At 42.6% G+C, this 12,648-nt stretch overlaps 1 protein-coding gene across 1 annotated transcript in view; it reads left to right on the top strand.

Moving 5' to 3' along the window:
• The window catches only part of qless (decaprenyl diphosphate synthase subunit 1 qless), a 402,352-nt gene that overhangs the window by 238,109 nt on the left and 151,595 nt on the right, over nt 1-12,648 (top strand). Inside the window, exon 3 of the mRNA XM_067158521.2 lies at nt 3,138-3,277. Coding sequence (XP_067014622.2) covers nt 3,138-3,277 — 140 coding nt within the window. The remainder of the gene's footprint in view (nt 1-3,137; nt 3,278-12,648) is intronic.

Here is a 12,648-nt window from a genome sequence, read left to right as displayed (position 1 = left end):
GTGATATAGAACTCCAGTGTAACCTCATTACTGAGCGACTTTTTGTCCAACAGTAAATGGAGGATAAGTTTACCAGTGCAAATTTGTACGGTAGATCGGAGATTATATTTCTTAATATTTGTTCATAATATCACCCATCTCAGTCACCGATGTGTTTACGCAATGTGTTTTCTTGTTTATTAGACACGACCTACTCAGCAAAAAAGAGTGGACATCTGGGGTTTTTATGCTTCGCTTGAGATGTTTTCAAAAACATTGCTTCATTAATTCAGAGGTCAGGTAAATAACTTTGTATCTGACGATGCTGACGTATATCCTGATGATTATGCAAAGTTTTATGACGTTACTTGTTTATTTTTGTTTAGCGGAGGAACTCAGTATGAAAAGCTTAACATTAAAGGCTTCAAGAGGATTTGTATGCTACATGTTAACCGCATTTCACTTCCTTGATCTGCAGTATTTAATTTCTTTCTTACCGGGCGAGTTGGCCGTGCGCGTAGAGGCGCGCGGCTGTGACCTTGCATCCGGGAGATAGTAGGTTCGAATCCCACTATCGGCAGCCCTGAAGATGGTTTTCCGTGGTTTCTCATTTTCACACCAGGCAAATGCTGGGGCTGTACCTTAATTAAGGCCACGGCCGCTTCCTTCCAACTCCTAGGCCTTTCCTATCCCATCGTCGCCATAAGACCTATCTGTGTCGGTGCGACGTAAAGCCCCTAGCAAAAAAAATCTTTCTTGTCATAATATGAAAATGCGATTAATTGGGTTACAGAGGACATGCGTGTGGATTACTTGCGGTATTTGTGACTTATACTTCTCATGATATGCAGTCTGTTCCCTATTGCTGACTGTCTATGATATACCATTTCTTGAAGAGCTGGATAGAAATTTACAAGATAAGATTGTTACCACATAAAATTCTCGGTGGAGATTATATTTCTTAATACTTGTTCATAATATCACCCATCTCAGTCACCGATGTGTTTACGCAATGTGAAAAATATTGTACATATACGCGTAAAGTTGTTTGATATAATCTGAGAATGTTCTTGTAGAACGAAATATGCCATTCTTTGTTTAACAGTGCGTATTTTTTACAGATATAGTGTTATATGTGTGTTATAATTAGTATTTTCGACAGATTAAAAAACTTTAAAGTTACAGTAATAAAGTGGGCACTAGAAATATGGCTTCTTTCGTAAAAAAATTGAGTTATGTACAACCCAAAACATCAAGTAGCCTATTATCTTTAGAGATGAGCCTTACGCCTTTCACATTTCTCGTCCTTTTCCATAGCTTACAAATTCCTGTTTACCAGAATAAATACTCCCTCTTCCTTCGAATGCATCCTGTCTCTACGACATAAACACTCTAGTTCCGTGAGGAAATGTCTGCATCTGTAATATTACAACTCCTATCATAAATTCGGTGGATATATTTATATTACATTAGGCCCCTAATTACACTTCCACTAAAATACGTGTAGAATTTTTTTAATAAACTTTATACGTCATCCTTAGTTGACTTCCAGCTCCTTGTACTCTCATCAACGCTACCTCTCTATATTTAAAGTAAACTTGTGTTCTCGTCCTGAGGTGGTGCAGTTCTTTTCAGATACACCCCCAATGGAGGTGAACTGCATGTATCATTTTAACCATATACCAGCCCTCCTGCCTTTCTTACATTGTTGGCAATATCGGGAATCGAACCCGGACCCCTGAGGACGGCAATTAATAGTGCTAACCGTTACGCTACGGATGCGGACACCTCCTTATAACACTTCTAAATGATCCTCCTAACTTACACGTACCACTGTGGTTCAAGTGAAGGCTTTCTCAGTGTAGATCCCTGTCTCCTACTCACCTATTACGATCTGCAAATTTAGCTCCCACATACCCAGCCCATTGTCTCATTTAGATCCCCGATCACCCTCTCTCATTATCCCTTCTTCACAGTATCCCACTGATAACAATCTTCGCTCCCTTAATCTTCTCCCGCGCTGCATTAACCAGATCCCACACATCCCCAATTACGTTGGTTCCTATTCTTGCTTGTCTTAGATTGTTTTTACCAACGGGGAAAACTACCACCTTCTCGTTACGATTCTCCTTCCCATTCACTTTCCTCAACATGTGCCTTAAGCTAATTCCTGGATAGCACTTTATTCTGGTTTCTTTTCCTCCACACACTTTGCCCGTGTTTTTATCTGTTAGAGGTTGCAGCTTTCACAAAGTTTGTTACTGTTACTTATGACCTAAGAGGAAACCTCCATGCCAAATTTCACTCTCATCGTTTGATCGTTGCTGTGATACCGTGATGAGCGAGTGGCACATACAGTAAATACGCACATTTTAACGATCTTTGACCAAACATGGAAAAGGTAATACGTACATATATAGTCAGACTATAATTTTAAATACATTATTAGAGACTGCCTCCATAACGTGCTTCCTCCACTCACGGTTGGCTGGCATTTAAGGGTAGTTAATTTCGAGATTTCCGTGGCAGTTGATTGTCTGAATCGCTAAATAATCTTTTTTCAGCACTCCGGCAACTTTTCACATAATATAACAGTGTAAAGAAAATACGCTCATTATAGTTTAAAATATTATAGCTATTTACGGAAAATCACAATTACAGTACTTGAGGAGCGTCATTGTGATTTAACCCAACACGAAATGCCACAGTCCTGTCAATTTTACTTCATTCTGAGACTGAATTGTTAAGTATTTTGTAGGTCCTACTTTTCAGTTAAAGCTCTGGATTAGCTGCAACCACTCAAAATGCTATGCTTGCTTCGTTATACCGATGCTATTCAGAGGACGAAGAGTTTACATTTATGGCTCAACTTTGTCTCGTTTACAGGATATTACAGTGTTTATTTATTTATTTATTTAGTAATTCTTTTCTGTCTTCCTTTTTCTGTATATCTCTGTTTATTTATTTATTTATTTATTTATTTATTTATTTATTTATTTATTTATGACCCTCGGTGAGTAAGTTTTGCTAAATTCTTTGGTGAAACTACCTCTGGTAAAAGCTTTACTTTGATCTATAATAACTACGACAACTAATTGTTTTTAAATTTATAAACTATGTGTTTGTTCTTACAGCGGTTATATTTTTGTGTGTTGCAGGAGTTACGGAAAAATACGAATATACCCGAGCTGCGCACAATTGCTACGTATTACTTCGACGGCCAGGGCAAGGCGCTGCGACCTATGGTGGCCATCTTGATGGCGCGTGCTATCAATTGTCACATGTACAAAGAGAAAAGGTAACTTCAGATAGTCATACTGTGAGTTTCTTTTTAGAAAACATATATATGTCTTAACGGAGACTTGTCCATTGATCGGTACAGTTGCGTTTGATCGAAAATTATTTCGTCACAATGGTTGAGGTAGATTAGTGACGGAGAAATAGTGCATACCTGAGCTTAAGCTCTATAATTTGTAGGTAAGAGTCATTATAAATTACTCTATAGTGTATATACAGGGCGAGTCATCTGTGGCAAAAGCAAGGAGGTGACTGGGGCGACGATAAGGAGGATAACAAGCCGAGAAGAATGGTCCAATACACTACTACAGTTTGTTGATTACAGTTTTTCAAAGTTGAAGAAGAACGTTGCCTGTAGCAAGTGAAATCGTTCTACGCAACATTGACTACAGTGGAAGCTACCGCCTCGCTCTTCGACTTTTGCTCATCTCGGTGCGCATTTTGCTCCAGGCCACGAGCTCCTTAAACATTACGACTCACTGTGCAGTGCGCCAGTCCGTTTCACCTCAAATATACGGCGCAAAGGAACAGAGTTCTCGCTCTCCTTCCCCTCGCTGTGTTATGAGTCGGACAGTTCCAAGTGTCTCACGCGGAACGCAGAGATCGATGGCGAGGTTGGCAGACGTGGAATACGCTGATATTCATTGCATGGACGTTTTGTGTTATTGAAATGCTCTAGCAGCCTTAAGGGAATATCCGTATCGATTTCCGAATAGACGGCACCTTATAGGCATGTGTTTGAGACATTGCACCGCAACGTACGAGAAAGTGGTACAGAACGGCGGAGATAAGTAGCTGGGCACAAGGGGCGGGACATTGGAACAGAAGACGATGTTCTCCACTTCGTGCATTCCAGTTATTCGATCAGTGCTCGCCAGATCGCGGCTCGAATCTACATTATCACAAAGTACGGCATGGTGTATTTTACATTAGAATGGCCCATACCCATTTCATTTGCAACCTGTGGAAGCGCTCCAGTTTGGGGATAAAGAAAAATGGTTCCCTCTTTTGCTTCATAGCCTTGGTGATGAGTCCTACTTTCTTAGCCACATATTTTTGTCAAATTAGTCACATTTAAAGAGGGATGGCATGTGCCTTGACCAAGTAAGAGGTACAGACATGGTAATCAGCAATCACTAATCACTATCTTCACTTCCTTGAAGAGAAATTCTCAACGTACGCTCCTACACACAGTTTCACCCCCTTCACGCGGTGAAGCTCACTGTGAGCTAAGACCAAAATATCCTCATAAATAGTTATCGAACCTCAGTGCTCAACAGATAGTGTTGTTCTAAACAGTACAGACGATGTTTTTCGAATTATTCTGATTGCTTTTAGCTTAACATACACTAGCATTTGCTTAGTACTTAACATTAACAGAAAACAAGTCCTTTACCTAGCAGCACCAACTCCAGCGAGGCAGCTTCTTCCATCACGATCATTAGCGACAACTTGCACAATGTCGAATAATTGCTGTACCTTGACAGTCATATGTCGACAAACTCTAACTTCTTCTTATTCTTCTTATTTTTCTTCTTCATGCTTATCCCGCTTAGCGGCATGATCCTCTGTTTTACATGTCAGCCGCCACTTCTATCGATCTGGGGCATTATAAGGAGAGACATTGGTGTGCCGCGTGTCTTCTGTAAGCCGATCAAATCACCGCATCTTGTGTCGCCCATGGGGCTGATTTTCATGTGAATTAAGGTGCAGGATGTCTTGGCTACTGTTCGTTGCTGTGCATGACGTGACCATACTAGCATAAACGAGCCTCCTGAATTTTTTCGTTATGGGCGCAACTCCCTTCATCGCTCGGACTACTGTTTTTGATACGAGCATGTCGCGTCAAACCGGCGACCAACGAAGCATGCGCGTCTCCATGACATGTAGATCTTGTTCATGTTTAGCAGATGATAGCCAGCATTCAAAAACCGTATGGATGCTCCTGTAAATCTTGGTCTTCAGACGGATGTGTATTCTGCAATCAAAGAGGACTCCACTGACTTGCCTCCACTTTAGCCAGTTCGTGCTGAGACTAGGGTTGATATCAGGTAGCGTGTCACCATCCGAACAGATGAGGGTGTCAAGGTATATTATTGAATTTTCCTGAGGTCCTGGTTACCCAGATGGCATTCTTCTGCGTTCAACAGGACATGATCAGCGTATAGAAGTGTCTATGGATGTAGGGTTTGGATACCATCTGTTATCGTATCCATACATGGTATGAAGAGCAGGGACTACGGGGTGGAACCTTGGTGGACGGTGAGCCGAATGGGGAAAGGAGGAGAGATCCTTACTGGGCATCATAGGACACTACTACATTTACGGTACAGGAGCTGCGTCCAACGGACGTACACCTCAAGAACACCCTGAGGTTGGAGTGAACGTCAAATCATTTCGTGAAGACCTTGAACAAACAGTACATAGGTGTGAGGCCTGCCATATCTTGAAGGACAGCTTCTTCCTTTTGATTGCAGGCTGTATTTCTTCATCCCACCACCAGGCCAAGATATACACTATGTGATCAAAAGTATCCGGACACCCTCAAAAACATACGTTTTTCATCTTAGGTTCATTGTGCTGCCACCTACTGCCAGGTACACCATAGCATCGACCTCAGTAGTCATTCGACATCGTGAGAGAGCAGAATGGGGCGCTCCGCGGAACTCACGGACTTCGAACGTCATCAGGTGATTGGGTGTCACTTGTGTCAGAAGGCTTTACGCAAGATTTCCACACTCTTAAACATCCCTAGGTCCACTGCTTCTGATGTAATAGTGAAGTGGAAACGTGAAGGGACACGTACAGCACGAAAGCGTACAGGCCGACTTCGTCTGTTGACTGACAGAGACCGCCGACAGTTGAAGAGGGTTGTCAAGTGTAATAGGCAGGCATCTATCCATACCATCGCACAGGAATTCCAAATTGCATCAGGATCCACTCCAAGTACTATGACAGTTCGGCGGGAGGTGAGAAAACCTGGATTTCTTGGTCGAGCGGCTGCCCATAAGCCACACATCACGCAGGTCAATGCCAAACGACGCCTCGCTTGGTGTAAGAAGCGTAAACATTGGACGATTGAACAGTGTGTGTGGAGTGACGAATCACGGTACACAATGTGGCGATCCGATGGCAGGGTGTGAGTATGGCGAATGCCCAGTGAAAGTCATCTGCCAGCGTGTGGTAATGCTTTTCATGGAGGGGGCTTGAACCCCTTGTTTTGCGTGGCACTATCACAGCACAGGCCTGCATTGACGTTTTAAGCACCTTCTTGCTTCCCAAGAGCACTTCGAGGATGGCGATTGCATCTTTCAACACGATCGAGAACCTGTTCATAACGCACGGCCTGTGGCCGAGTGGTTACACAACAATAACATCCCTGTAATGGACTGGCCTGCAGAGTCCAAACCCGAATCCTGTAGAATGCCTTTGGGATATTTTGGAACGCCGACTTCGTGCCAGGCCTCTCCGACCAACGTCGCTACCTCTCCTCAGTGCAGCGCTCCGTGAAGAATGGACTGCCATTCCTCAAGCAACCTTCCAGCACCTGATTGAACGTATGCCTGCGAGAGTGGAAGCTGTCATCAAGGCTAAGGGTGGGCCAACACCATACTGAATTCCAGCATTACCGATGGAGGGCGCCACGAACTTGTACGTGTCCGGATACTTTTGATCACATAGTGTACAGCAGATGAATTGCCTCCCAATCTTGGTTTACTCCACAGTTTCATCAGTGGTGGCATGGACACAGTCCACAGGGCCGGCCCAGATGTTCTCTGCAGTTTAGTTAGTATCCACGATAAGTGTCCCAAGGGCAATACCTACTCGCTTTCGTGTTCAGGCAGCTTCCACCACTTGATGCGTTCAGTGCCAGTCGTGCGGTGCCTCTTCTCAATGAGATCAATTTTGAAGTCTAGAACAAGCAAGCAGTGTTGAGAAGTAATGCTCTCAGATAGAATTACCTTGGCGTTCATTATCAACTTGAGATCGTTTCGCCGGAGAAGCCAGTAGTCTATTTGAAATATTCGTCTACACTATAATATACGATTAAATGGCCTGTCTGCTTCTTGAAGTACGTGTTGACGACAATGAGATTATGTGCTTCAGCACAGTCTCAAGGATACGACAGCCATCAGTTTTACGGTTGTGCACCATGACAAACGCTATCATAGGTATTGAATTACCGGGCAAGTTGGCCATGCTGTTAGGGTTTGAGCTTGCATCCGGGAGATAGTGGGTTCGAATCCCACTGTCGGCAGCCCTGAAGATGGTTTTCCGTTGTTTCCCATTTTTACACTAGGCAAATGCTGGAGCTGTATCTTAATTAAGGCCATGGCTGTTTCCTTCCCACTCCTAGGCTTTTCCTATCCCATTGTCGCCCTAAATCCTATATGTGTCGGTGCGACGTAAAACCAGTTGTAAAAAAAAAAAAAGGTTCTTGAATTACAGTTTCGCCTCAGATGCGCAAGTGCAATCTTTCGTTGTCTTCTTAAACGGATCCTCGAAAACTATAACCTCAGTGCCCGGGTCAAGCTTTAGGTTTAAAACTCCACAGTAGTACTATCATTTACAGTTCACTGTGAGGCGTAGTCGTGTTCCCATCGAGTGCTCCGCTGTCGTCCCAGCGTACCAAGTGCCGTGTTTACGTGTGTGATAGGTCTGTGGTATATGTACTAATAGAATTTACTTATCTGCCGCTAATAAATTGACTTTGTTTTCTTTTCCTCTTATTACAATTAAGAATAGCAGCTGTTCGAAAATTCCGTTTGTGTGCGTTTTTGTGAGTGCATCATGAACAATCCACCTGACACGGCTCAGGTAATTAACGTTGCCTTACAAACATGCTACGGCAACTCTTCGCCGATGACTCCAGACTTTGCTTTGAGTGCCAAAAGCCCGCAGAATTCACATCAACTTCTGTCGACTCAACAACCTCTCAACACCCACTTAACAGAGATGCAAGGAGCAACTGCCGCATTACTACAAAGAGTTCAGGTATCATTACCCACTGTTTCAGCACAGCCAGACTCAAATCAGGTAATTCTGACTCTGACTCTTTAAGTGAATTCAATCCCCAGTGCATACAAATGAGTTCTACTGGAAGTGAAGCCCGTTCTACAGAGGAGTGTGACATGCTCCTTGATATCATAAGCAGTCCCGGTTCAACTGATACCACGATCAATTCTAATGGTGCAGCTTTGGGAGAATTAAATACATTATCCCCATCTGTAAATAAGCCCAATACTAATCAATGAGTGGTATATTGAAATAGCAGCGAAAATAGGTACAATCACAATGATCAACGCCCTTTCGTTGTTATCGTTGAACGTGTCAACAAAGACGTGGGTAGTCTCCATCCAATGGCGCTTGGTAGGCTGTTATTTAACGAGGTCATCCCGTAAAAGCATCCTGGATTTAAACCCATAGAGCGAAACAGGTTTCGAGTTGAAACCACTTCAGGAGCGGTGGAAAATCAACTAGTGGAATCTAATGTTTTTCGTAAACAAAATCTAGAATTTTACATTCCGTCTAGTGTAATTCAAAGACTAGGTTTAATGAAGAATGTCGACCCCACACTTTGTGAAGCTGAAATATTATGGGAGATACAAATCCCGTTACCAGTCGTTCGTGTAAAGCGCTTCACTAAGATTATTCGTGCACAACAACTGCCGGCATACATCCACTTATTCGGAACTCGATGCCCAGTGCAACAATTTGTAATGTCTGTGCGATTATGTGAACGGTGTTTGAGATTCAATCGTTCTAGCCTGCAATGCCGAAGTGCGCAACGCTGTAGCCGTTGCTCAGGGACTCGTGATATTAGTCATTGTTCGGATTTAATTGATCCATGTTGTGTTCACTGCAAAGGAGCTCATCTCTTCACGCTGCCCAGATTATAGAAAGTGGATTTCTGTTCGGAAACTTATGGCTTTTAACAACATGTTGCAAGTGGCTGCGCTTGATGTTTATAACAAAAGAGCATTCGCGGACTCAGCGTCACTCCCACCAGTTAAGGCGACACTCCGAAGATAAAAATCGATATTTTGGTCAGTTTGGTGACATTTTTATCACGTGAATTGAAAGGATTGAGTTTTTATTTCTTGTCACGAAGTTATTCCGCTGAATTCAAACAATTTATCACTGTAATAATGCTTTGTTTGCCAATTGTAATTTTACATTTAAATCCCGTTTATCTCCCATAATATTCTACCAAATGTAACAAAATTTGTATGGTGTATGTATCACAGCTATAGAGGGTGTCCGGGTTAAAGGTATAATAATATAAAATTTAATAACTTGAAGAGTAGTGGAGATATTTACTTGCGCTTTGTTTCTACAAGTAGGGTAACTCAAAGTGTTTGTTTACAGACCTAATAAACCTCGATATACGCACCATTAGTGGCGCGACAGGCTTCTAATCGGTATTCCACTTCTCTCCAAGTGTTCTGCAGCATTGAAGGCGCAGCATTTGCGATAGCTGCACGAATGCGATGACGCAAATCTCGTAGATCACGAACTGGTGTCTGGTACACTTGTTTCTTGACAAACCCCCACAGGAAAAAATCAAGTGGCGTAATGTCGGGGCTTGTTGGGGACAAGCAATTGGTGAACTACCTCCCCCAATCAAGCGATCTAGGAACTCGCGATTCAAGAAATCCCTCACGACTTCCGCTGAAAGATCACGCCACGAGGAGGTTGTGGCACAACATACTGCTCCGACATGTCCAGGTAACGTGTTCCATTAACTGTGGGCTCCGCGAAGAAGAATGGGCCAATAACCCTGTCCTTCAACAATCCACACCACACATTCACTTTCGGAGAGTCCCGTTCCAACTCTATCACTACGTGGGGTGTTCATATCCCCATATGCGGCAATTTTGCTTGTTTACCGTGCCGGAAATATGGAGTGTAGCCTCGTCCGAGAAACAGACCGAATCGAGGAATGCCTCGTTTCGATCAGTTTTTGCCAGAATTGTCTCCGCGAATGCCTTCCGTAGCGGCCTGTCCTGATGTTTGATTTTCTGACGAAGCTGCAGTGTGTACGCCCGTAGGCGCAACCTTTTGTGGACGACATCGTGTACTGTCAAAGGAGGTAACTGTAACTGCCTACTTGCTTGTCGAATTGACTTACGAGGGCTCCGCTTGAAAGACTCGCGGATTAAATCAACAGTAGCCTATGAAACTGCGTACTTGGCGTGGCGGCCCGACATAGACAGCAAGGTCCCAAATTCTCAAACGTGCCTGTCCCATTTCATGACTGTTACGTACGTGGGAACATCATCAGTTGGTAACAATCCATACTCACGCCGAAATCTACGTTGTACTAGTGTAACGGATTTTATTTCCGCGAGCGAAAGCACACAGAACACCTTCTGCTGTGGAGTCCACATGGTTACTGGCGCGCTTCTCATGAACAATGCAGTTACGAGCATGCGCATGTGGTACCACCACCACCCCAAGCGAACACAGAAAACATTTTGAGTTACCCTAGTTGTAGAAACAAACCGCCAATAAATATCTCCATTATTTCTCACGTTATTAAATTTTATATTATTATACCTTTAACCCGGATACCTTGTATAAGGAAACGTGCGTATGGAATTTTTGGTTGCAGAATTTTTCAAGTAGTTGGGAATTTAAGTCCAAAATTTTAGAACGTAAAAATTACACAAACTGTAGTACGATATATCTCCTCATATAAATTACGTACAGACAAATCCACACGTAGTGCTTGCAAAACAAGTATTATCTGCCTAATTACGAATTTGCATTAACATGTTAATTAAATTTCATAAAAAATTGAATTAAAAATTTCAAAAAAGTTATTTTAGAAAACTATTAGTCGTATATGAAAGAAATGTCCGTGGTATCTCTACTTTTATGTAGGTGACATTCCCACAAAGTTTCGTGAAAATCCATGCATTAGGTAAACATAACTTTTTATCTCCGTAGTGTCGCCTTAATGATAAGTCAGGTGGAATTTCCCTCTCTGCCTAATATTTCTGTATCCTCTAACATGTCAGCACTAAGAAACATTCCAAGACAATATGAACCCTTGGCAGCAATTGTTACAGCAAAACCACCAATAAAGGAAGATGCACCATTGAATATAACACAGCAGAACTCTCCCCATTCAACATTTAACCAACAATTCAACCATCCATTCGCCTCTAAGCGTAAAATGTCAGTTCCAGTAAACTCGTCAAGACGTCCGTTACAACCTTTTAAACCCATTTTCTCAACTGGCTTATATCTCTCCACATTTACCTGTTACTCCGATCGGGTACCACCAAATCCTGCTAAAAACAACGACCAACTTATCGAGCAAGTATTCAATATTATTATGCTCATGGTAGACCAGCTTCAATCTTCAGCGTCCAGCAACATTCATCCAACAGCAATCCGCGACACGATTACCAATATTTTCGCCACATATAATGGCCTTTAAAATTTTACAATGAAACGGCCGGTCGGTGATCTCGAACAGCGGTGTTCTACAGCGTGAGATTCAAAGCCGAAATGCATCCATTGCAACACTATGTGGGACATATGGTTCATTACTTTACTGATCCAACAATCTTTGTCTCAACCGTCTACTCTCTATAACCCATGGCGATCAAGAATATGCTGGAATAGATTTTCCATTCTAATAATGGCATTTAAAATTCTTCAATGGAATGCACGAACGCCTATTTCAAACAAAGAGAGTCTAGATAACGCATTTCGCGATATAAAGCCTCATGTTGTTGTCCTATCCAAAACATAGTTAAAATCTCAAAGATAAATACATTTTCCCAACTTTATCACTATAAGGGAAGACCGTGATGATGGATATGGTGATGTGGTATTCTGGTACACACTACATTATCTCATAGACAAATAACTATCCAACGTAGTATGCTCTCACCATTTCAACTGAATGCAGGTACAATTCATCTACCCTCTAGAACTCTTACGACACCATCTGGATATTGCCCACCGAGAACAGCGATCACCGCGAATATTTGGCGAGAAGTCATGACTCAACTTCCTCCCCCATCCATCATCTGTAGAGACTTCAACGCTCACTTCACAGCATGGGGCTGTACAACCATCGGTCACTACGGTAATGATATAGTCAATATGGTCGAACAATATAATTTCATCATCCTAAATGATCATTCCCCTACCTTGGTTCCTTCACCGAATAGGCAGAAATCGGCAGTTGACCTCACTATTACCACCCCCTCTTTATCATTGTCCACCGACTCGTCCGTCCTTACTGATGATGAGGGTTCCAACCACTTTCTCATTTTGATTAAAATAGAGATTTCTCTTCCTCAGAACAAGAAAGTGTCGACAGGAAAATGGATCGGCTCTAAAGCAAATTGG

This window comes from Anabrus simplex, chromosome 1 (assembly GCF_040414725.1).
Source record: "Anabrus simplex isolate iqAnaSimp1 chromosome 1, ASM4041472v1, whole genome shotgun sequence".
Taxonomy (NCBI): Eukaryota; Metazoa; Arthropoda; class Insecta; order Orthoptera; family Tettigoniidae; genus Anabrus; species Anabrus simplex.
This window is presented reverse-complemented; position numbering and strand designations above follow the sequence as displayed.